The 25,847-nt window shown below is 41.4% G+C and overlaps 1 protein-coding gene across 1 annotated transcript in view; it reads right to left on the bottom strand.

The window, feature by feature from the left end:
• Chchd3 (coiled-coil-helix-coiled-coil-helix domain containing 3) overlaps positions 1-25,847 on the bottom strand; it is a 261,113-nt gene that overhangs the window by 196,311 nt on the left and 38,955 nt on the right. Inside the window, exon 3 of the mRNA XM_051151761.1 lies at positions 13,631-13,712. Within this exon, the coding sequence (XP_051007718.1) occupies positions 13,631-13,712 (82 nt within the window). The remainder of the gene's footprint in view (positions 1-13,630; positions 13,713-25,847) is intronic.

Here is a 25,847-nt window from a genome sequence, read left to right as displayed (position 1 = left end):
CAAAACTGTCTTCTTGCTCTTGATGTCCTTCTGAACTCACATCACCACATGTGGGACCTCTAGGCTGGGCAGTGAACAGTTATAAATCTTGGTTTTTGTTTGAGCTCTACCTTTTGGGATGCTTACTTCCTGTTACCCTAGCAAGCAGGGATAGGCTAATAAGGAAGCAATGCCTGAAGCTGGGGGCAGTGGGCAGAAAGGCTACAGGAACACAACGGCTGTCCCTGATGCCATGGTCCTCCATGCAAGGGGCTGGAGGGCAAAGACAGATTTGCTGTTCTCTGCATCTCCTTGTGGGATCCTTGCTACATGGCGAACCTCTTCAGGACCCCGTGATATAATTCACAAATACTATCCTTTGAGGATTTATCTACTTGCACTTCCAGTAGACAGTAGAAACTGTCCTCTGCTCCATTATGCCTTCCTGGAATTGCTAGCTGGTTTCTCAGCCCACATCAGACATCCTATAAACAGGACTGTTACATTCAATCCTGGAGTCAGATCCAAGCATCCTCTTTCTCTCTGAGCCTATTAACATGATGTTCCACAGGCTGAGTCTCCTTTAATTTGCCATTTGCCAGAGAAGGTCTCCAGGCGTGAGTCCTGGCTGCTGTGCTGGGCGTCACTGTCTACATGTAGAAGAGCAGGCATCCCAATGAGGGAAGACAATTGATTCTGCTTGTTTTGTTTGTTTTCCTAATGTTGGGAAAAAAAAAAAAAAGGGAGGAAGAGCACATGCATAGCTCCACACAGTAAAAAGCAATGTTTGAGTGATCAAAATGTCAACTAAAGAGAATTGGCATCCTTTGACATTTTGCCATTAGTCATACAGTAAATGACAGCTGTCTTGCAGGGAAGTGGTGGTACATGCCTTTAATCCCAGCACGTGGAAGGCAGAGGCTGGAGGATCTCTATGAGTTCCAGGACTGCCTGGTCCACAGACTGAGTTTCAGGACAGCCAGGCCTACACAAAGAAACCTTGTTTCAAAACAAAACAAAAAGGAGAGCTGTCTCTAAGCATGGAACTGTCACCACATGCACCCGGCCTGAGATAATTGGACTATCAATGCATTGGGGGGGGGGGGGGGGGCGGTCAATTCAAGCCTGAAAAAAATTAGACTATCAATGGATTTGGGGGATGTCAATGCAAGAAAAATGAGTTATTTCAGACATAAATATATACAAAAGCTAAAAGGATTCAAAGTTGGTAGTGAGAGTATGCACATCTGTCACAGCAGTGCTAAGGGTACTTTTAACAAAAAGAAAAGCCCTTCATAACCTCTGAGTCTTTCAAAATCAGAATATGTTAAATACATGCAGATAATACCACAGAACAATTAAAAACTGCCAGAGAGAAATTTAAATGACCACCACCATACAGAATGTGATCTTTCCCTTTTATCCTCTCCCTAGGCTTGTGTCAGTAAAGTAGAATAAACATGTTATTAAAAGAGAATCAATAGGAGGCTTTAAAATATACAGTACCACAGAAGGTCAGGCCCCGGTATTGATTTTAATATAACATTTTTGGTTCAGCTTCCCAAAGGGTTCTTTTCTAATATTGTTCTTCATTTTTCTTTCACTTTGTTCCCTGACTGCTGAATTTGTTGTTCCTATCTGCAGAAAGCTATCTAAGGCTGAGTTTGCTGAGTGTGAGTCAGTCCTGTGACAAGCTGCTGGAAAAATGAAGAAAAAAAGAAAAAAATCGGCTCCCTCCCACAAACAACAAAGGTATTTAAAGGGAGAGAGTGGGGGCCAAGCACAAGAAGGCATGGAGCACAGCCCAGCCATCAAGTCGCACACAGGGCGGCTGTGGGTGGGCACTGCCTCTCCTAGAGCCTTGGAGGAAGACTGCATGCAGAAGCCAGAGAGGGCAGGATAAAGAAGAAAACAACATCTTCCAAGTTGCAGCAAAAACTTTTAGCAAGGCAACCAAAGGACACAGAGATGTGCAATACAACGCCAAGCTCCTCTCGGCCTGAAAGCCCCCGTGCTGAGGGAAGAGCTGGAGTCCCTTTGTCCAAGCCCACAGAGACAAATTAGAACTACATGCCCAGCCAGAAAAGACAGTTCCTGACATCGCTCCAGCTTGTGAGGATTCAAAACCTGCATAAAGAACACTTTGCACAGTCTACATTGTATGTTTTACGCAGAGTTACAGAGTTAGAATAGGCTTGGGGCCAAAACTTAAGTCCAAAAACAAAAACAATAAAAGGGTATATCCTCATTCTGTTAGGTTTCAAGTGTTTACTAAAAAAAAAAAAAAAAGAAAGAAAGAAACAAAACAGGCTTGAAAACGGCTCATGCATGAAGTGCTTGCTAACTGCTGTGAAACATGAGGGCCTGAGTGCAGATGCCCAGCGCCCAGGTAAGAAAGAGCCGAGCACAGCGGTGTGTCTGTGCCCAGAGCTGGGCTTGCTGGCCAGCCAGCTTAGAAGAAACAGCAAAGTTAACCACAACAAAGTTTCACCATAATTGAGCAAATATCTTTAGATATCTCCCAAATGACAGACGATCAATTTTGTCGACAAAAACAATAAACAAACGCAGTGCCACAAATACACATAAAGCAAAAACTGGGGAGCCTAAGGAAGATGACAGCAGGACAGGAAGCTGGGACAGTGATGGCCAAAGCCTCCCTATACAGTTGAGAAAGGGGAGCCCACCACGCAAACCAGGGGATCCAAGTATTCTGAGCAGTAAGTAAGAATACTTGCACACACAAGGCTACCATCAGACATGGCTGGAGTGTTCAAGGAGAGAGCGGGGATAAAGGCAGGCTGAGCCAAAATGCCAAAGACAATTCTTTAGGATAGTGGCTGTGTGTAAAAGTGTCATGGCTAGCCTCTATCTGCTCAATGGCAGGACCCTACACGCTGTGACAACCTCAAAGGACTACTCAAAAGTCCCTGGAGAAAGGGAATGAGATCCCCCCTTAGTGAGACACAGGCAGGATAACAATGGTGAGAGATGGAAGTGTAGTGTATTTGAAAGTGCACGTTTCAGGGCTCAGTTAATTAGAAAGAGGATGCAAGGACATAAAGCAGGAAGAGGGAGTCAAGAATAATTAGTAATCAAAATGCTTTTTGTTAAACTAACATTATTCATATTTTCATCAGCTGGAAGAAAGCTTTCTAAGACAAACCTCAAGTTTTTACAAAGACTCACTTGCATAATAGTTTGGGCTTCTTTTAATTCTATAAAAACAGAACTGCACAGTTGAAAGATATATTTATAAAGAAATGCACAGTTTCCAACAAAGTCTACAGAAATATTAATCTTTACCATTTTGACAGTATTGTGACAGTTTCATTTCAAAATATAGTCACGTGAGTTTTTTTTTAAAAAAGACACAGAAAAAGTCCTTCTCTTGGCAAGTCTTTTAGAACTAAATCCCTTATTTCTTGAGCTCCATAACCAGCAGAGCTGGTCACACTCCACCCTGCAACTGTAACCCTTTAGCACACCACCTCAAGGGAAGCCAAGGAGGAGCATGCAGACAAACAGCCCACAGGAAGCATCCCTGTGCAACCAGACACCAAGCCAGCGTCGGTAGCACAGTCCAGTGCAGTAAGGATGGGGTCCAGCCTACCTCTCCCCTCCTTGGCAACTTGACTATTTGGCAAATGAGCCCTATGCTTTAGTCATTTCATCCACAAAGTAGGGAGACCAACAAGTCAGAATCAGCCTCATAGGAATACAAGGACAGGACAATCAGCAGTAATACGAAGTGTTTGGAAAAGCACAGTGTCTGAAACTGTGAGCCTACCGTTCCACATGATTAGCGAGCATCTTCTTCATTTGTTTTCTTCTGAAATACAGTCTCACTGTGTAACCCTAGCTGGCCTTGAATTTGCGATCCTCATACCTCCAATACTAAGATTACAGGCAGGTATCAACCGGCCATGTTTGTCTGGGAATATTCTTAAATGGTGTTTATTATCCAAGTTAAAGTCTGCCTAGGATCTCTACAGAGTGAGTGGAGAGAACACCTGCTTATATAACATCAACCTATTTAACCATAAGACTCGTGAGTGGTTTTTATGGGAGAACAAGAAGGCAGTGAAGATGAGGAGTATTTCCTTGGTACATTTTTCTACAAACCAATATTATCTATGTTTTCAGGACTTTGAGAAATGACCTTTCTTAGTCAAAGCAATTTGGTTCCATAGAAATAATAAGAGTCACAGAAATTCAGTTGGATAATGGCTTTTTAATTAATAGACATTTTTCACATCAAATTGGTGATTTCAGTGATGGGGGGGGACGACTGTTTTGATGTGGTTTGGTTTTAATCCATCAACTCCACCAGGGAGGCAAAGTGAAATGAAGTTCTTGGTTTTTAAGAGACTCATGTTTTGATAGAATCCGCAATCTCTAAATAGAGAAGCTAGGAAATAGGAACTCTAAGTGGTACGCTGGAACCTGAATTTAACTTGTTAGTTGAAATATTTACATGGCTAACGTTCATTTTTCTACTTTATACTTGACACTAAAACCATTTTAATGAGGCAAGTTGAAAAACTCCCCAAATGAAATAAATAGCTGATGCCTGGAGGCTCTAGATAGTTTACGTAGAAGGAAGCAGTTGTAAATAGTGTATAACTAATAAATTGTTCTCGTGGTGGCTACACACACTTTGATGGAGGGATTCAAAGGCAAACTGCCCCAGCAGCTAACTTTTTAAGCCTATGAGCTCTGTGTGACAGCTCTGACTTTTTCATGAAGGGCAAACACACAGTAGAGACAAGCCAGCAGCCCAACACAGCCATCACCATCCAACACAAAACAGGAAGCCATCTGAGCTTTTCTTTAACTCCTTCCATGTCCTGCCAAAGTCTAAGGATGAATATAAGGAGAAATAAAAGCAAGATGATTTCCCCTTGGCAACCATGGAAGAAAATAACCATCACGCCTCTATCAGTCCTGTTTCCTGAGGTGTGGCGGCCTCCAAGCTCTGCACTCTGTACATGAGCACAGCTCTGACCAGAAGTAGATGATGATGAAGTTCACAAAGCAGCGGGCTGGCTCCTTCAGCATCTTCTCCACTGCGCTATCTAGAAAACAGTCCCAATACTAAGTTAGAGAGAACTATCAAGAAATTGCCATTACTAAAGGAATTCACACAAACAAGCAGAGAATAGTGACTTTCAAGACTAGTTTTCAAAGATGAGGGAAGCAATCACTACTTAAGACATAAGGGAAAAGTCAGTGTTGAGAAATAAGCCTAAGGTGAGATGAAATTCACATGTGATTCACAGCTATGTCACTTGAACTCCTTTTCCACTCAGGGCACAGCTGACAAAATAAAATAAAATAAAAATAAAAAGATCAAAAAAGGAAACGGGGAAGACGTTGGCCCTCTCTGAACATCTCTCCAGAGTGATCAGCCTCTACCAAAGATGGCAAACTTTTTGACACTTTTTTAAAAAAATAAATGTAGTTTTTATTTTTACTTCTTTTAACTTTTGGTTGATTCTTTTTGAGTTTCACATCATGCAGCCTAGTCCCACTTATCACTCCATCCCCTCATATCCACTCTTTACCCCTGCAGCCTCCTCCCCCAAATAAATCACACACACACAAACAAACAAAACAAAAAACCAAATCAGAGAAAATAACTCATCATGGAAGCTGTAGTGTGTCACAGTGTGTCCCACAGTATATCCCTCTGTCCACACAACTTCACTTGCAAATGTTCATTGCAATGAGTCACTGGCCTGGTTTGGAATCTCTGGCTTCTGTGGCACCATCAATATTGGATCCTCATCGGGACTCCTCCTGGTTATCCCACTGTTGCCCTGTGTCATGGAGACCCTGCAGCTTTGGATCAGCAGGACTGGTTCCAACCATTCACAGATGATATAGATTTTGGGGTGGGCCAAGTCAGAGCTCTGGATCTGGGCCTGAGCGGTAGCTGACTGGTCAGCTCACCAGCTTCCCCTTCTCCACACACATCACCAGAGTGAGTTCTCCTGCAGTGCTGCAGCTAGGCCACTCAATGCTGCCATGGGCAGGTAGCAGGGTCAGCTCTCCTGCTCTCACGCCCTCAGAGCCAACTCACCCGCACCCATGCCTCCAGAGCCAGCCAGGTGAAAGACAGGGACAGCCCACCTACTCTCATGACCCTGGGGCCAGCTCTCCTGACTAATGCAGCTGGTAAAGGGCAAGGGAGGGGAGCCATCACCTGCACCATGCCACCTCACAGTGGGACCACTTCTCCAGTGCTCATCCTCAGAGCTAGCTCACCTGTGGCCCTGCCACCAGGCTCAGCTCCGCTGTGCTGTCCAGGCAAGGTGCAGGGCCCACTGAATGCTCCAGCTGGTTAGGGGCAGGGCTAGCTCTCCAGACTGACCGCTGAAAATGGTGAAGGAGGCGGAGGAATCATCTCTACACCCATGCCACACACGGCAGACGAGAGACCAGTGGCAGGGCCAGCTCTCCCACACTTCTGCCACCAGGGCCAGATCCACTGTGCTGCCTGGGAGAGGCACAGGACCCACTCTCCCAAGTGCTGCTGCTGGTAATAAATGGGGCCGGCTCTCCAGAGCAGCTCATCCAATAAGGAGCAGGCCAGTTCTGCACAGGCCCTGGACATCCCCGTGGTCCCCAGGTGCTACCCCAACCACAAACATTCCCATGTTCTCCAGTGGTAATACGAGCCACAGACATCGACCCCAACCCCTGCTGCTGCACAGCATGGACTCAGACAAGGCCCTTACAGGCAGCCTGGGCTGCTTTTTGACACTTCTAACACATCATCACCAGCAGGCCAGCAGATGGACTCCAGAAGGCTGATCAAACAGCCAGGGATAAGCCCAGCGTATGTGGACTACTGCCTTCTGCACTTAAAGAAACAAGCATCAAGCCACAGCTCACCTACCTTCTAAAACTAAACAGAAATTTGGACTTTTTTTTTTTTTAAAGCATCCCTCATATTTATGCTCCTCACTGTAAATGTGTTTCCTGGACAAAGCACCAAGGCAGCAGGAGGTCTGCAAAGATGAAGGCCCATTCTCTAGACAGTAGAACTAGGGGGAAAGAGCAGGCTGCTCGGTTCACCAGCCTGGCCTGCATCAGCCTGCACACTACATTTCCTCTGAGTAAGTGTTTATGTAACGATGAGAGGCAATGGGCTACCATCACCTCAGCCAAGGACTGAGTAGGCTGCATGAAGTCCAGTTCTTGCCTAGCTCTGCTGCAGTCATCTGAGCCACCTATTTTGATAAAAGTAACAGTGCTTTGGATAAGTAGTAATAGAATAAGAAATAACAAATTATAAGAGCACCTTACAGCTCCCCCCACCCCACCCCACCCCCAAAAAAGGAAAACCTGGACTGTTCAGGTAATGGAAAAACATCAACATGAGCAACAACAGAACACTGAGAGATGATTTCCCAGACACTTCCACACAGAGAAACCAGTTTCAGCAAAAATTACTTCAAACACTATGTTTCATGAGAGAAAACGCTGTAATTACTGTCAAGAGAAACATCTGAACAATAGGTGGCTGAACATCACTGCTGAAATTACAAGTTAAAAAGTTACAGATTTTGATGGCATGCTTGATTGGCTTTGGTTTTCTGGCTTTGAGATTCCTGCCATGTGAAAACAGCTTCTGGAATGGGACTCGGAGCAGGACTCCTCAGCAGCAGAGCACCAACAGAAGAGAAGCCAAGTTTGGAAAGAATGACAACTTATGCATAAGGCTCAAGAGTGGACTAGCCACCCTGCTACTGTGAAAAAGCAGTTGTCTCTGGGACATACAAAGAAGTGACACCAGAGAAAAGCTGGCAGTGGCAGCTGGCCCAGATCCCAACACCTAGAACATAAGCAGGAGGTGGTGGGCGTCCTCCCAGCAAAGGTACACCGAGGCTGGGCTATGCTCTGCTAGGTCGCTCAGAATGATGAGGGCTCTATCTGCTTTGCAGCATAATGGAATGGAAACATGTAAGTGCAGAACTACAGCAATGCAGGGAAGAAACAGGCAGAATGAGATCATCTACATAACCGGTTCTAAGTCCAGGAAGATCCCATTACTGGTCACAAAGGGGGTTTTGTGTCTAACAAATCATCCACCTCCTGAAAGTGGCCAGACATGGGGGACACAGCACAACAGCTGCTGTACCGACCCAGGCCTTCATGGAGCTACTTAATAGTAATAAGCATTTCTTCAAATACATGTAAACTAGAAATTCATCTGGTCATGCCAATTACAAATAACACGAAAAACTACTGGCTACAAACTGATTGTTTAAGGTTACCTCCAAACCACTTTTACAGTAGGCCTTGATAAGTAAGCACTAGTTCTCAAAAGTACTTGCCCTTAGAGTTTTTACTGCCTTTAAATTACTATGTATTTAGAAGTTGCATATAGGTTGAAGTTGTAGTTTTTATAATCTTATAATTTGTTTCTATGACAGAAAAGAGAATGAATATTACACTAAATTAAAACAAACATTTGTAGTCACTTGTTAACATCAAATTATAAAGATATAAATTAATTTTGTTTTTATTTTAATACAAGTATATACATGTAATACTTACCACATGTATTAATATTAGTAACTTTTCACTAATATTAAAACTAATCTGAGGCAAGCCAACTTTATTAAGAGAAGATGCTCACAGTTCTGGAGATTCAAGACCATGACACCCACACTAACTTTATTCTGCTCAAGCTACTGCTGACAGCGTCTCAGCAAGGAAGTCACAGAGAGCAGGCTGCCTTGGCTTGCTTTCACAGCAACTCACTTCTACAAGCAGTCAGGGGTCCCATGAGGGCTACCTTTGTCGTTCTGAAGAGTGTGAAGGGCAGTGCATTCCTGCTGTCCCCACCCTACGCGCGGACCTCTTTCTAGCTCCCTCCCAAAGATTCCATCACTTCCCACCTTGTAGCATCAGATGCCAAGTCTCCAATACAGGGACACTGGGGGACAAACTATATTCAAGGCATGGCACTGTCCCTCCCAGAAAGACAGCTGTGGTCAGTTTCTTCATGCCTTGACTTCATTCAACTGAAAACGATCTGTGAGCATTTTGTAGGCTAGAGACACAATATTTCAGTACATGACTACTCACTAGTTTAAACATGACCATAACTCACAAAACTGTTTGTCTAGACAACTCTTCCCTCCCCCATATTTTAGCTTTTCCCTCCAAAGGCTGAATGTATCTAATAATAAAGTCAAAAGAAAAATATTAGACAGACTGGACTTACACAGACAGCAACATTACCATGGATTTCAGTATCACAAAGAACTAAAAGATACACAAATGTTGTAAGCCCTGTTTCTGGCGTCCATACCACTATCAATGGAAAACTAAGTGAACCATGCTATGCTCTAAGAGGACAGTTGATAAAATTTATGACTGATTTATTAAGCCACTTACTAAACTAAGACTCAATGGATCTAATGTAATTTCCGAATGACCGAAACCTAGGACAGATCTCAACTGACATCCATTTGAAAACAGCAGGCAGAGCTCTCTTAGCTGACAGACAGCTAGCTGCACCCCTGAGTGGCTACTCTTATTTTCTTCTTGATTTCTTGAAGAAAGGTTATTAAAGCTAAAATACTCTCACTTGCCTTTACAGGTAAAGAGGTGAAATTCGAATGCCAAGGGTCACAGGTCAGAAGTAGTCACATTTTTCTTGCTGTCAGAGATTGGCTTTTGGAGGAAGGACAAGGGGAGAAGTAAATCACATTTTTAAAAGACTATGTTTAAACTGTAACGTAGGGTACTGTGTCCTTGTGTGCTGGCCTGTTGTAGCTGCAGAGCAGTGTGGTCAGCTTCAGCCTGCACACACAACATACTGTCCCAGCAAAACCAGCCTGGCTCCTCTGGCCCCTCAGCAGCAGGCCAAATGACTGCTCCATCCATCAGATGTTCTGATGAGCAAATGCATGATTCCAAATTAGACAAAAGAATTTAAGCATGGAGGCTCATAATCAGCAGCTCAGAGCTTTTCCAGTGCCCCCAGATCTACAGTACAGTGAATGGAAAGTCTGTGTACAGATGTAGTCGTTGTTTGAGGGTTTTAATGAGAATATAACGCAGGTTGCTACAAAACTTGTACTCAGCCCTGTTGTTACCATGGCTCTAATAAGAAACCTCTCATGGGGAAAGCCAGCATTAGACATAAAGGAACAGAACCTAAACGAAGTGGGGGTAAATTCAGAATGGATTGCAGAATGTCTTTGGCTTACATGATTTGTCTAGATATGTGTGCCATGACTAGTCAGAACAGCAGAGAAAGGGCATCTGCTGCACAAGCAGCGCAAGGCAAGCCTGCCAAGGTGCCATACAGTCTGATAGATCTCATGGCCTGGCACACATCCGAGCTGATTTCACCAACACATAGTTTTCCACACTTTCACATGCCTAAAGTGCCTCCTGACTGCAGAGAGGCAGTCTTGCCTGCCTCGGGTGTCATCACTTGCATAGAGCATCAAAACTTGCAGACATGGTGTTAGCAGCTTGGGAAAGCCCTGGAAGTGGCAGGTGAGCAATCCTTTAAGGAATGCTATATCGGCAAGGTTTTGAGGGTGTGGAATACAATAGTATGTGGGGAAACAAGGGCATCAGGACTGAGCATCCAAATGTGAATCACGTGAGTGAAAGCCAGTGTGAAAGGGCCTGAAGAAGGCTAGAAGCCTGCGACCTCACTGTTGGCAAAATTGGCAGTTTAGCCAGATGACTCTTGTTGTAGGAGATAGAAGGCAGCAAGGAGCCTATCCTGTGAACTACACAATCTTTAGCAGCATCTCCAGTGCCATCTACTAGATACGACTTGACAAGTGTGACAGCTAAAAATGTCTTAAATATTGTCAAATATCCCTTGGAGACCAAAATGTCCCCAGTAGAGAACCACTGCCTTAACCGATTTATTTTCTTTATAAATATAGGTCATTTTAATAAGAAACTATAAGAAATAAAGCACTATCATAACTCGCAGCCATTTTTTTCCCTCAGTGGTACATTTCGAAGTCAGCGGCACCTGAGGTCCAGCACCCACTGCGCCCTTGTTAAGGCTCTCCTGTTGAACACTGCCTCCCTCTTCAGTCTTAGGCAGTTCCAGTCTTCTCTGGATAAGGAGTGGCTCCTCCTGAGTGGGCTTCCTGAGTTAGGCAGAACTGAAGGTCCGATCTTTTGGTCCAAAGAATTCTCCCTGAACAAGGTCATGAGTTAAGCTGTCCTGATGGAAGACATTTCAGGCTGTTTCTCTGCTGCGAAGTTCTCTAGCCTGTTAAATCTCTCCTGGTTCTCCTCACCGTCAGCACCTGACTGAGCTTTAAAAATTACGCAAGAGAAACGCTGTCCCTTGGGGGATAGGGGAGAGACATTTTTACCTCACAGAAAGAGGAAATAATTGAGAAGAGAGCGGGTCATACCATGACTGAATATTACACAGTGCACATGTCCATGGAAACATTACATGGCAAGCCATTAGAGCATTCAATGCTATGCATCAATTAAAAACTAGTATATGGAGTTACAATAATAATTCTATAAAGATAAATATCACAAAACCAGGCGTGGTGGCGTATGCCTTTAATCCCAGCAGCCAGCCTGGTCTACAAAGCAAGTCCGGGACAGCTAAGGCTACATAGAAAAACCCTGTCTCAAAAAAAAACAAAAAACAAGCAAAACAAACAAACAAACAAACAAACAAGATAAAAATCACAATGGAAATTAATTTCAATGTACTTCTCAAACACACATATTTGAAATTGACTTGTCTATGTGCCCCTGTTCAGATCTCATAGGCTGGAGAACTGGTGCATGGTTCTCTGTGCACTTAAGAGAAAAGAAACTTGGTCACCAGGACTTGTACAGGTGACAACACAACAGCATGACGAACCATTTTGAAGAAATGATCATAAGAAGTCTTTATTTAAATTTAGGCAACGAACACAACTACATAAATGCACTGTTGCTCCAAGATGCTGCTTTTAAAAGGCTGAACTGAAAACTTTTTTAATGCTGTGCTAAAGTTTCTTCTTTGGTGAAGAAAAAAAAAAAAAAAGAAGGTAAAAAGCTATTGATTCTACCAAGTGTCATAAAGAAGAACACTCAAGATTTCCAAGATTTGACGGCTGGAGGTTGTCAGGAAAAAAGCTTTAAACAAAACATTTTTTCCAATAATAATAATAATAATAATAATAATAATAATAATAATACTTATTATTATTATTATTATTATTATAAAGTATTTCATAGGAAGCCACTATATAGACACAGATCATTCTGAAAGTGTTAATTATAGTTCAGTTTTTAAGTGATTACCCATTATCTATTTCCTCAGAGAGTGGTGGACTGCATGGACAGCTTATATTCTTCTTCGTATATTAAATGGATACATTCTGAGTTCAAACTCATCAGCTAGGGGATGAAGGACCAAAGAATTTAAATCCTAAGCTGAAGGTCCTACAGCCAATGAGGACACCAGTCCAATGCAAAGCGTCCTTCTACTTGCTTTGTCAAATGAACTACAAATAGATTCTAACCTCCTGCTCCATGTAGGCATATGCGTACCTCTGCTCACAGTGGAAAACTACCATGTGCCCACATGACCACAGTGCTCTAGGCAGCTCTCAGAAGCTGCCGGGGTGGGAAGCACGCGACTCTGATCTTGGATTAAAAATGTACTCATGCATTTCTATGAATGAGTACATACTTTAGATCTTTAAAGAGTAGGACTTTTTCAAAATAATGTGTGTATACATTATCTGCACTGTCCTGTATACTGTTTCTATCCCCAGCCCCCCCAAGTCTATGACTCTTGCAAATTATTTGAAAAAGCACATATGGCTCTTCATGGCTGTTTCATGCCCTGCTTCCTCCAGGATGGTACTGGATGGCTTCTGGGTTTTAACTCTATGACTTCAAAGAGCATTCTTTTAGCTATTAATTCTTACAGTGTTAATAATGGCAACAATAAAATGGGAGTATCTACACATAAAACAATCTAGAATAAAACATGAAAGAGTGGTTATTTCTGCAAGACAGAATTATAGAGGACTTTCATTTTCAACTATGCAAATTTCTGATATCTCAATTTTTTTAGTTGGTATATTACTAATTAGTGCTATTTGTTAATCTAAGCACTATGTAACATATGATATTCATCATTACCTGTAAGTGTCCATTTTAATATACAGTAATGAGCAATTCAATTTTCAATCTTAAACATATTCTTTTAGAAATTTAAAAATTCCTAGGCAATCCTCAGAAACTATTTTTCATATGTTAAGAAAACAAAGCTCATATAACAATAATTCTTTTTAAAGACATGAATAATTTAAGGCTCTACCAAGCATAACCCCAAAGCAAAAGAACTAAATGTGTATGTTCAGTACATTTTGGAGTTCTGCCATACAAAAATAAAGTAGTTTTGTTGTTGTTGTTTGGTTTGGTTTTAAATCAGCAGTTACAAGCATTTGCTGTACTTACAGAGAACCCACATGGGACTCACAAGGGTCTCTACTTCCAGTTCCAGGGGATACGATGCCTGGCTCTGACCTCTACAGGCACCAGGAACACAGGTAGTGTGCACAGACATAGAGACAATCAAGGGACTCATACACATCGAATAAAATAAATAACACAACCCCTGGCAACGCACCGTCTCTGGTTTTCTGACTCCTTCTTGGCTTGCTCCAGTGCCAGCTCCTCAGCTACTCTTCTTTTCAATTCTTCATCAGAAACTACAATCAACAGAAAGTAGAAGAAGATAAAACAAGTGGCTTGCTAAAACAAAAACAAGGAAAGATGGCTAAGCTGGATCTAAATGGGCAAAGTTGTGCCAGGTGGTCAGTGTCTCCTGGAATTCCCTGAGCATTGTGGAAAGGGCCAATTAGTGCACTTCAGGAGCAATTTAATCAAGAGTCCTCTGGTGACCTAGAAATTTTCACACCTGCCAAAATTTATAATAAACTGAAGGAGCTGCTTACTACCCAGTGGGGACTAAGCCATTAAGTGCAAGGTCTTTAAAATGATGTCCTAACATTAACGTCTGACAATGTCTGTAAAGAAAGGTCAGACTGTCAAGGACTTCAGGGGAGGAAAATGGTGCTAAAAGCTTCTAGAGTCAATGATTAAATAATTAACACAAATATTTATTACAGAGCATAAACTTTGTATTTATATTTATTTTTCATAATTTACAATAAAGGTATTGAAAATTTATGAGAATTTAGAAACCATATTTTCTGAGACATATGCCATTCAACTTCAAGTGCCAACAACTGGAGAGAAACACAGAACAGTACTGAGCACACAGCTGGAGCTTTCTAAATACCTGGAGACTTCACTGGTAACATCTGCCCTTTCTAATTAAAAGGTTGTATACAATGTGTGTCTTGTAAGGATTTTTTTTTTCAGCTATAACAGTAAATAATGGACAAGTTTTACACTACTTTAAGAGTTTTCAATAAGAAAGAAGCAAAAGCCATCTCTTCTTCATTAGAAAGCTACCAACTAAAATTATGAGAAAAAAAATCAGAACCATTCGGAAGATCTAGGAAAACGCACAAAACCTAGTGTTATTCCTAATGGTTCCACCTCTTAGATGGAAGACCAGACAGTCTGTGTCTGCTACTTGTATACATTATTTGGTGACCCAGACATAGCGAGATGCACCTTGCCTTGGGGCATATGCAAAATTTTACTTATAATATGATACAAAACAATTTTTAAATATGGAACCAAGACTAAGCTATAACCATGACTTTAAAAAGTTTAATGGCTATTTCCCCTCAGTTATAGACTGTAAAAAAGCAATGGCAGCATCAAAGAGTCACAGAATGGAGGGGATGGGTGGCAGGAATTAGCCAATCAAAGCTGACAAGGAACTTGTACCCAGAGAATAAAATACTTAAGTATGTCCAGGAAGACGAGTGGTGGCTGCCTGGATGGTAGAAGGAGGGAATGAGAAAACACGGCAGGTTACCTTCCACAGCTCTTGGTGACTGTGGTATTTATGAATGTGCATGCACACACACTTTCTGGTTTATTTTGTTCATCTGTTTGGTTGGTTGGTTGGTTTGGTTTGGTTTGGCTGTGGGTTTGCAATAGGGTGGTGTATATTGGTTCCCTCTGGGGTTGTTTAAAACAGACTAATGCTATGTAAGCCAAGCTGGCCTCAAAATCACAATTCTGCTACCTCTGTCTCCCAAAAATCAGTCTGTGTCACCACCAGAAGCTAGGGGTCACTTTCTAAAATACTGAGATTGTTCTAAGACTCTTGATGGCTGCACACAAGTCTATAAATGACCTAGAAACAACTGACCTGCTCACTGTAAGTGATACACACATCTCAATAAGGAGTGAGTAGAATATAAACCACGGACAAGGGCAGGGACCAGCAGCAGCCCGGCTAGTCCAACATGCTGGGGACACGAGGTGCCCAGGCAGCAATCAAGAGTCATCCCAACTCCAGGCTGTCTGTTCTGTTTCTCCCTTTTTCAGAGTGATACCATAAAAAAGACAGCCTCGACTTTGAAAAGGTCACACACAAACCAAAAAATTGTGCTACAATAGAGAATTACTTTACATCCAGATAAATCTTAGTTTTGTTTTTCTTACTGAAGGTTTTTAAATAATAAAAATAACAGCAGAGAAACTGCAAGCAGTAACACCTCAAAAAGGGAGTCTGATTATGTCTGTTTTTCTATAAGCCAGACCTTGGATAAGCAAATACTTAATCTCTCTGACTTTTGGGTTCCTCATCCAAACACAAGGCTTGTGACTGAACCTGTACACCCTACAGCTCTGAACTATGCATCACACAGGGGTGACCAACATGGCCAACTTCTCAGAAAGCTCTCAATGGGAGAGAAAATCCTCTTGGGAGGAACAAAGCTCCACCCAATCAAAATGTATCCTGAAGTCTGGCAGAACAGGTGCCCAACACACTGTTGCTCTGGAGGTGCAGCCACACTTTTCTAGGAAAGTTAAAATCACAATAGAATACTTCCTCTCAAGTAAAATTCACTAAAACTCTCCACCAACATCAACTGATTAAAACTAGGCCTCTGGAAAAGCTCAGTATGTCAAGACTAAATAGAAGTCACGGAGATCAGTTTTCTATGTGAGCTGAAAAAAATCTCATGTCTTTTTGATTTATAGGGATTTTTTTTTTCAACTTTATTGGAGGATAATTGAAAAAACAAAAAGGATATATTCAATGTGATCATTTTATATTTAAGCAAATTGTGTAATGACTACTGCAGTCAAATTAACACATTAACCACCACAGTTTATCGAGTATAAAGTTTGGTCTTATGAAATCTCCAGTACAAAATAATATATAAAATGAAGTCGTCATGCTGCATATTCTGTCTACCCAGAGCTTCCTCATCCAGAGCTGAAAACCAGCAACCTATAGCTAACATCTCCCTGCTCTCAGCTCTAATTCTGTGGCCCAGCGTGTGAGATTCAACAGTGAGCCTTGCAGTGTGTCTTTCTGTGGCCCAGCATGTGAGATGCAACAGTGAGCCTTGCAGCGTGTCTTTCTACATCTAACTCCTTTCGCTTAGAGCAGTGACATGTCTTCGTGGCTCATTTCCCATCTGTGACACTGAGGCTTCCTGACAGGGGAAAAGCCAAAAAAAAAAAAAAAGTAGTGATGTGATCACCAGGGGGGACAAAAAGAAAATGTCATTACCAAAGGGTAACCAGGTGCACCGATGGCAACAAGGCCATCGGGGAAAGACTGTCGGCACAGTGCTACGGGGAGAAGGGAATGCAACATGGAGGGCTGCTGTTTCTTTCCCAATATTCTCTGCCTGTCTTAGTCAGGCCCCATGGCCTGTCGTGAGCAAGAAGCAAGAGCAAATGGATTAAAGGTGGCATAATCTAGGCAGGCCACAGGAGATGGGGACATGGAAATGGGAAAGGGAAAAAGGCAAGAAAGCTCTAGAAGGCATGCCCAAATGATGAGCTGGGTGACACACTTCTGGTCAGTAAAAAGAACAAAACACAGCTACATAATGCCCTAGCTATTTCCAAGAAACGAGGGAGGGAAAAAAATCATAACTTTCAGTCTCAGGGTCACAGCTGGAAAAGTAATTACTAAGCTAGCATCAGATTTTAAAATGACAAAAGATAACTCATGACCTAGCATAAAGAATTTAGAATCTACAATAGCAGATCAAAGCAGAGGCAGAAAATAAGCTGATGTGGTAATGGCTCCTGAGCAAACCTAAGCTTCATGTTATTTGTTTTTAAATCAATAGAATACAGAAAGCAACAATGTATTTCTTCTGATAGGTCAGATCCAAAGCACCCAGGAGAAAAGATACAGCACATAGAGACAGCTATTTAAAACAGCCTTTCTGGAAACTTCCCCAACTCTCCAGATCTGAACATTTTTCTCAACTACAACGGTTATTAAACTAAAAGGTCAGGGTTTCAAGATCATAGTTCTAGGAGAAGCTGAGGAAAGGCATTCATTCAGCCATTAGCCCTGTGAGTTCCCAGGCAGACCTTTAAGAATTGGTAAGGTTTGAGAGATGAGAATTGGGACAGCTGCTCACGCCATCTAAGGGAGACTTTCCCTGGAAACCTGCACATGCTGATTCCTGTTCAGCGAGTATGGCTGTGCCTTTCACATACATACACACATTCCCTTTAAAATGTGTTAAGGCTTAGGGATATTTTCTGCAAATAGATGTACCCCATACCTCAGAAAAGTCTCAAAAAAAAATCACAAGACGTTCTCAATGGTGAATAAATATGTTTTAATGAACACTAACATATTCAGTCAAATGGTTATGGAAATAGGACACAGCATAAAATGTAAGAAAAATCTGAGAATTGCTGCTACTTGGTTATATCGAATGTGACCTTAAACCTCTTACCTAAAAATAATTCTTCATTAAAAACAGCTCATGATTCCTAACAAATTTTTATTTGCTTGCTTGTTTTAATAGAAGTTTTGGATAGTTCAAATAGTTGACAGGGAATCCTATAATTCTCTTCTCAATTAAATTTCCAAGCTATAAATGTGTGTTTAGGACCAGGTAAAGAAGATCCAAGATGGCTAACCTTACTATACTCACTTCTGAGTAGTCTTTGGAGCTGTGAGCCCCGCGGTCACACCCCTCAGAGAAGTGGGGCACACATTACTTCAGCTCTTCTGCACCCCCTGACTTGTGGCCAAATCTCTGATACAGAGAGCCTGATTATGCCAGAGAGCAGCGATGCGGACACCTACAAATCCCTGAGCTTTGGACAAAAACATGGAAGGTCTTATACACTCATCACCTATGGAAAAAGACAAAGATTGAAAACCAATTCCAGATTTACAGGAATGTCTCAGATTTCAAGGAATACACCACCTGCCTGTGCGACTTCCCTACCTTATGGCTGCTGTGCCTAATCCTTGCACATTAGTTACAGCATTTCTTTTCTTTGGGGAGCAGGGGAGTCCAGACAAGGTTTCTCTGTGTAGCCCTAGCTGTCCTGGAATTCACCCTATAGACCAGGCTGGCCTCGAACTCAGAGTTCCGCCTGCTTCTGCCTCCTAAGCACTAGGATTAAAGGAAATGTGCCACCATAACACGGCTTGATTTTTTGGGGGGTGGTGGGGAGCAGCAGTATTTCTTAATCTCTAATAAACTGCTTAATAAAAACTAAGACTTGCCTCTTAGAAAACGTTAGTTCCTTAGGGATCGCCCCTTTACTTAATTTTCCTTTTGGGCTTTAGTTTACAGATACACTTCATGTCCAGTTATAGAAAAACCTATTATTTTCCATGCTAAACACTGAGAGAAACTATGAAGCTGTACTATGTGGAGAAAATATGTTACTGTTTAACACATCCAGATTTTAGAGGATGCTGCCTTTTCTGCATTTAGACACTTGAGCCTGTAGCAAAAGATACACTCAAATTACATTTCCAGCTCCACAGAAACACTCATTAATCCTAAGATGGCAATAAATTCATTTATATGAAGAGAACTTATTTTTGAAAGCACTAATGGAAGCATCCATGCAATCAATGAAATACAACACAGAATACAACAGCTAAACAGCCCGGGACGTACTGCAGCGTAAATCCTGTCCTTCCCGCATCTCCTAACAGACGCAGGCTTTGATGGCTAGGATAGATCTCAGGGGTAAATAAATATGTAACAGTTTGTCATTTGTGACACACTCTACCTGGCAGACAAACTTATTTAAACACACAAAAACACCCATCCAAAAATAATATGTTCTGACAACAATTAGCAGCACAATGTCCTGTTATAGGAAATGTATCGTAAAACTGCTTCAAAACATTAAAGTTAGTGAAGACAGAATCAAAGGTCCTAACTGCACATGCCTAAGTGTAAGCGCTGCATCAAAAGGTACAGTGTTACAAAGACTTTGGCAACCTAAAAATGCAGACACCAAGTTAATAGTCTATTTTGTAACATCATTCCTGTATCAGGATTTACACACCTTTGTAAACTTCTAATTGAATGGCACAATATGCAAATGATGCCTATTTCATTGTTTGCTTCATGATAAGCACTCACAAACCACCTCCACATCCCGTTCTTTGTGAAAACACACATCAATACTGGGATGCAGAATCTGAATAGCAATAGACAAGTTCATAATTCATAGCCTACAGTTTTTACATTTGTAAGCAGACAATTGTAAAACCAGTATTGAGAAGCAGATACATCTAGTATTTCATGTCTTAATATCCTGAATAATAGTTGCAAGATCTCACAAAGACTCTAGGAAAATAAGATCTATAATTTAAATTAAAAAATAATAATTACCCCTGGATATTGCTTTTTGATGCATAGCTTAATTTTTGTTTGTTTCAAAAATGGATATATTTTGTTCACTGGGGACACAAATATAAATTAAACAACATTAATTCCCCAATCCCAAATGAGGTACAAAAACCACGCAAACCCTATTTCCATTTAATTCAAATAATCTCCAGTTTACCTTTTCCAAACAATACTAAGACTAGCTTTCCCTAGCTTTGACTTTGCTCCAGGCCACAGCTGTGGCACCTGTAAAAGAAGGACACAAACCATCAGGTGCCCACTGTCCTGCGTTGTAATCATGTTAAGCAGAACGTAAGGGAGCAAAGTGGTCTAGCACAGGCAAGGACACACTGCTTAAAAGTGACAAGTGTTTCATTCACAGAAATTATCTCTCAATACTGAATCAGCAAAATACATATAGGATTTACAATGAGGGAAAGGAAGAAAGGAAGGAAGGAGAGCAGAAAAATTGCAGGCACACATCTACAGACTGATTTGTGGAGTTGAACACTCATCTCAACAAAAATAAAGTAGTCTGACTTTCCATGGAGAAGACTACAACCCCTCTCAAAGGGCCTCTAAACAAATCCCAGCACCTCAACTATCCACCAGGTTCCCACTCATGGACCCTCCCTCACAGAAAATCCAGAACCTCCAAAAACCACCAACAACCTGCTATTCACAAAGGAGGATGGGTATTCATTAAGTTTTACCGTACTAGCTAAACCTTTCTGTTTCAATGTTTTCTGTTCTCTAATAAACTGTGTGAGTTAACATTTGTTGGTTTCACTCTCTTCTCCACCCCCAAATCAAGGATTTCTAGGTATATCTAAGCTTGGGAAATAAATTCACTACACAGTAAATCTACTTCAGCTTAATCCCATGCTCAGGTCTGAGAGATGAAGACACAGAAGAGTCCCTGCCACTAAGGAGAAAACTAATAGGATAGTGCGCTGTGCCCCTGGGCTGTAATGGAAAGGACACATCCCAAGGAACACTGTCACTGAGGAGGTGCGGCTTAAGCAAGTCCTAAATTAATACAAAAAGGAAAAGGAAAACAAATAAGACTTGTTTGATATAAGTAAAAGCAGAAGAGTAAAGTACACCGAACTGCGAGAGCCTTGGAAACTAGGCAGGAAATCTGTGAAAGGAATGCTCAGAAGCCGGGCTTCAGGTTGTAGAACCTAGGAATAGCATAAGGAAATATAACATGCTAGCGAGCATTTAATCTGGAGGAGGAAGCATAAGACAGTGAGTGGTTCTCAACGTGAGGCCCCACACAGCAGCAACAGCAGCAGACTATTAGAGACCCACAGAAGCAAAGCCTCAGGGGATGGGACCCAACTATGTGCATTAACCAGAGCTCCAGTGGTCCTGCGGATGTGACTGAAGGTGGGACCCACTGGCAGTGCAGACTAGCAGCAAGGTTGGGGTCTTAGATGCAAGAACTTTCTCCATGAAAAGCATCGCCTGAGATGGTGAGATAAAAGAGAAATATGGCAGAGGCACATACAGCCAAGGAAGGAATACCCATGATGACCAATTAAGTAAAAAAGGAGAGAACCTCGGAGAAAGAAAGATAATGAGCTCAGCTTCAGACATATCTAGCCAAAAGTAATGGAAAAAGCACTACATGGAGCTGTAGGCAATTAGATATCTGGACCTGAAACGCAGATCTTATGTGGGACTTGGGTGAGAAGGCAGGTGTGAGAATGATTATTACAGATCTGAACTCTGAGAATTCTCCCAGGATGGGGAAACATATAAGGAAAGACGGTAAAAGACTAAGGAGCAGACTTAAAAATTCACAGAAGGAGGAGTGAAAGAAAAGCATCATTACAGACAAAGAAGACTGAGATGGAAAGGCTATGAACCAAGAGAACACATGTTGAAATGATAAACAGATTGCATCCCATGCCGGTTCCCATCACCTGGCAGCCGCCACCTGGGGTGTTGTGTGGACGAAGACTGTGAGGCCAAGTCCAGGCTTCATGAATTAATGTCTTTCTTGGAAGACCTGTGGTACCCAAGGAAGACCTGGCAGTGTGGCTTACAAATTACCTCTCATTCTGTGGAGCATGTAGAAATCAGGTTGTGTGTGCATTAGGAACCAGTAGGAGAGTAATAGAGGCAGCAATTACAGGCTTCTGGGCAATAAGTTTAAAAAGGAAACAAGAAAGGGTGGGAAAATATAAATAAAAAATAATCTTTGCAAACTAGAAATCTGTGCATCTTTGAAAGGCAGGCATAATATATTATTCAGCTATCAGATGCTATTGAATACGAGTTATTATTTCTCAAAATAAATTTAAAGGAGTAATATATGTACTTATAGAGAGCAAATTGCTTGATGTACAGTAACAACCCAATTAACATTTATACACTATAGCCCATTTTCATAATGACTATGCTGGTGCAGGCTCCATAGCACTTTTTCTTAGAGACTACTTGAGGGCAGTGAAAGGGAACGGACAAGCCCATCATCACGTGCTAATGCAAAAGTTAAGCAAGACAATGGCCTCACTTAAATAAATTGCTTTAGTAAATAGAACATCAAATTCCATCCAGTACCTGGGACCACAGTCTCATCCTACTATGATGAGCTAGGTGTGTTTGCCAGTAATGGGTGCATTTAATTCCCGTTACCTACCAGACACCGGTTAGAGTCCTGCTAAGCTGCTACTTAACTCTTTAAGCTCTGCCCAAAACCGTTTTCTGAGGGACAGTTATATCTCTGTAGTTAATCAAAGTGCAAGGAAAGCAAAAGGCCCAACACTATACCATGGGGAAGGCCAACTAGCCTCACCCTAAGCCCTGACTTCACCACAGTACTCCAGATAAGGAAGAAGGCAGGAGCCCTGGCTCTAGGTGCTGGACATTACACAACAGCAAAACAGTGCAACGGTGTCACCTGGAGAGTTTTGGGGTTTGGTGTTTTTCTTTTTTTTTTTTAAAGAAATTTACATTTTGAACTCACATTTAATTCTTATTTTATGATAGTTCAGCCATATTAAAATGTTAAGGTAGCATATTAGTGTATGTTTCATTAAGCCATAGTGGATCTTTATTTTTTATTTACTTCAGATTTTGATCATTATATCAGCCTTTCATAGTCAGATTATAATAACTATGGCTCTTGTTGCTTTTTCTTCATCTAAAGTAACAATCTCTACTTAGCACTCAGAAAACACCACTGTAACATATTCATATGCAGTTATAATCTTTAACAAAACAAAACCCTCTTTGTGAAGTATTGTGGAAACTCGGTGTCTCAGCAGACACCAGCCTATCTGCCTTTAAAACAGGAGACTACAGAGGGATTTCAAGACCAAAGCGTGATCTTTCATTTAAAGATAAGAATGTAGTTGGCCTTTTTCTAAAAGTAAAATAAACTATCCACAGTAAAAGTAGGCTGAAAAGAAGATCACAGTGAAAGAAAAATCATTTATTATTGTGAGATTCATAATGATCCACAAATCTCCTTAATACCAGTGTCAGATGGAGGAAAGCTGTGCGCTCCTTCTCACTGCTAGCAAATATTTCCTTGTGTAAGGCTTAGTAGTGTCAATCCTGTACAAAGGACTATATAGAACAAACTAAGAAAACTGGGGTGCAGCTTAGTGGGTAGAGTGGCACAGAGGAGGGCTTGGGGTCCAAAGCCCAGTGCCATGTACACCAAGCTCAGGGTGACACATTAAATCCCAGCACTGAGTGGGGGCTGAAGGATCCCAAGTTCAAGGTCAGCCCCAGTCAATCTAACCTAGGGAGAGAAATGAAGATGGAGAGGGAAGGAGAGGAAAAGAGAGAGAGAGAGAGAGAGGGAGAGAGAGATTATAAAAGAATGAAAAACACCTCTGTCTGGACCAGTCTTGCTTTCTTTCCTTTTTTTTTTTTTTTTTGAGCTGGGATTGAACCCAAAGCCTTATGAATGCAAAGTAGGCACTTGAACTCTCCCACTGCCCTTATATCAGCTTCTAGTTCAGCTTCCCAGGCAAAACCAGTTTATATTATGACTAGGATCCCGAGGAGAAACAGATAACAATCCAACATGGAGTTTTAAGCAATATAATGCCCAAATATAATTTTTAAAAGAGTAACAAACATAGTAAAACAATGGCATCTCACTATATAAATATTCAGCTACAGATTCTCCAAAAGATGTAAGGAAACCATCTGAATCTTGATTGATGTGTTAAATCATCACACTGGCAAAAGTAATAGGTAGAGCTACATGTAAGTAGTATTTCTGTGAAATGCAGGGTATTTTAAAACCATATAAAAATACTTTATGGTTACATATTAAACAACTAAATTCTAGCCTGAGTAAAGAGGTTTTAAATGGTATGAACTTCTGATCAAACAGTCAGAACCTGGGGACACAAGACAATCCTTTAAGAATACTCCCAGGTACTGTCAGACATGTAGCTGCTGCCTGCCACTGAGCACCAGCAGCTTCCCACCCATGCCACAACTCACTAACACACTTAATTACCACAGTGCCCTGCCCCTGAGGACCACTATGCTCAACCTAAACACCTACTGTGATAAAAAGGGAAACACGGAACCCTAGATTCTTTATGGTTGGCATGACCACTAGCAGACAACAAGTAATCCAATTAACATACATGTAAGGGGGAAGTTGGCACTTGCTGCTCTTGCAGAGAACCCAAGTTTGAGTCCAGTACCCACAGAGCAGCTCACAGTCTGATTTAACTCCAGTTTCAGCAGCTTCCATACCTCATCTGGTCTTCAAGCTCATTAGATATGGACATGGTATACAGACAAATACATGAATGTAAAACATCCATACACGTAAAGTAAGATTTCAAAATATGAAAAGGTAAACTTGGGACATGACAACAAAATATCCACCCCAACACAATCTTCTCCTTTCAGTTCCCTCTGCCTTCATACTTGCAAAAATCAAATTTGCCCAATCCCACCCACAGAGACTGTTTTGGATTTTCTTAGAGTATCTGCCACTATTAACTAATCAAACGCCGTTTGTTTCTCTCCTGTTGCCACAAGCTGTATCCTAGAAGGCCAATGGTACCACTAGTAATTCAATGGAAACGGGAAAGATTGGGTACATACTGTGGTCTGAAGACAGGTAGCTGTGAGGTGTCAGAAGGATGCAGGAAGCCAGGGAGCTGACTAGACTGCGGGAATGCTTACAGAACCAACTATTCAGTCATTCTCAAGACACCGCCTTCTAAAACAACCTGACATACTTTCCATCAAAACAAGCACATCAAATAAATGTTGGCCAACTAAAGCTGAATGCTTCATAGATGAAAATACCAGAAGTCACACCAAAGCATTCAGTGGGGCCATACTATTTGATATTAAAGGAAAAAAAGAAAGATAATCATAATACTCACGCTAAAATAACTAACTCCTAATAACTCACAGAGATTACCTATTGAAATTAAGGAAGTAAAAGACTTAATCTGAAATTGTTTCTCTACAAACATCTAAAATAATTATATGCCTTCCCGATAGCATATAATATGAAACTACACATAACAAATGGTATTAAGATGGGAAGAATGAGTATCATTCAAACATATGGAAAATTTGAAAAGAAAGCATTTAGATTATTTTCTAGTAACTCTGGCAATCAGATCCTGTCTTTAAGAGTATTTACTATCAGGCCAGGCAGTGGTAGCCCACACCTTTAATCACGGTGCTCAGGAGGCAGAAGCAGGCAGATCTCTGTGAATTCCAGACCAGCCCGGTCTACAAAGTGATTTCCACGATAGCCAGGGCTACACAGAGAAACCCTGTCTTGAAAAGCCTAAAAGAAAAAAGAAAAAGAAAGAAAAGAAAAAAAGAAGGAAGGAAGGAAAATAAGGAGTGTTATCAGGTCAGTCCCTATGGGAACTACGATAATAATTAGAATACCAACTGATTCTCTACAAATAATAACTTCCAATATACATGATGATTTCATAAAATAATTTACTAAGTCATCAGATATTTCCTCTCTGGAAGGTTTCTTACAAAGGCTTCCCCAGCTCTCATCCTATGTCCCATCTGCCATACTATTAACGTAAGTAAACAAATTTT

The sequence above is a fragment of the Acomys russatus genome, chromosome 10 (assembly GCF_903995435.1).
Source record: "Acomys russatus chromosome 10, mAcoRus1.1, whole genome shotgun sequence".
In the NCBI taxonomy this organism is placed as follows: domain Eukaryota; kingdom Metazoa; phylum Chordata; class Mammalia; order Rodentia; family Muridae; genus Acomys; species Acomys russatus.
The sequence above is the reverse complement of the archived record's forward strand: the minus strand, read 5'-3'. Positions and strand labels throughout refer to the sequence as shown.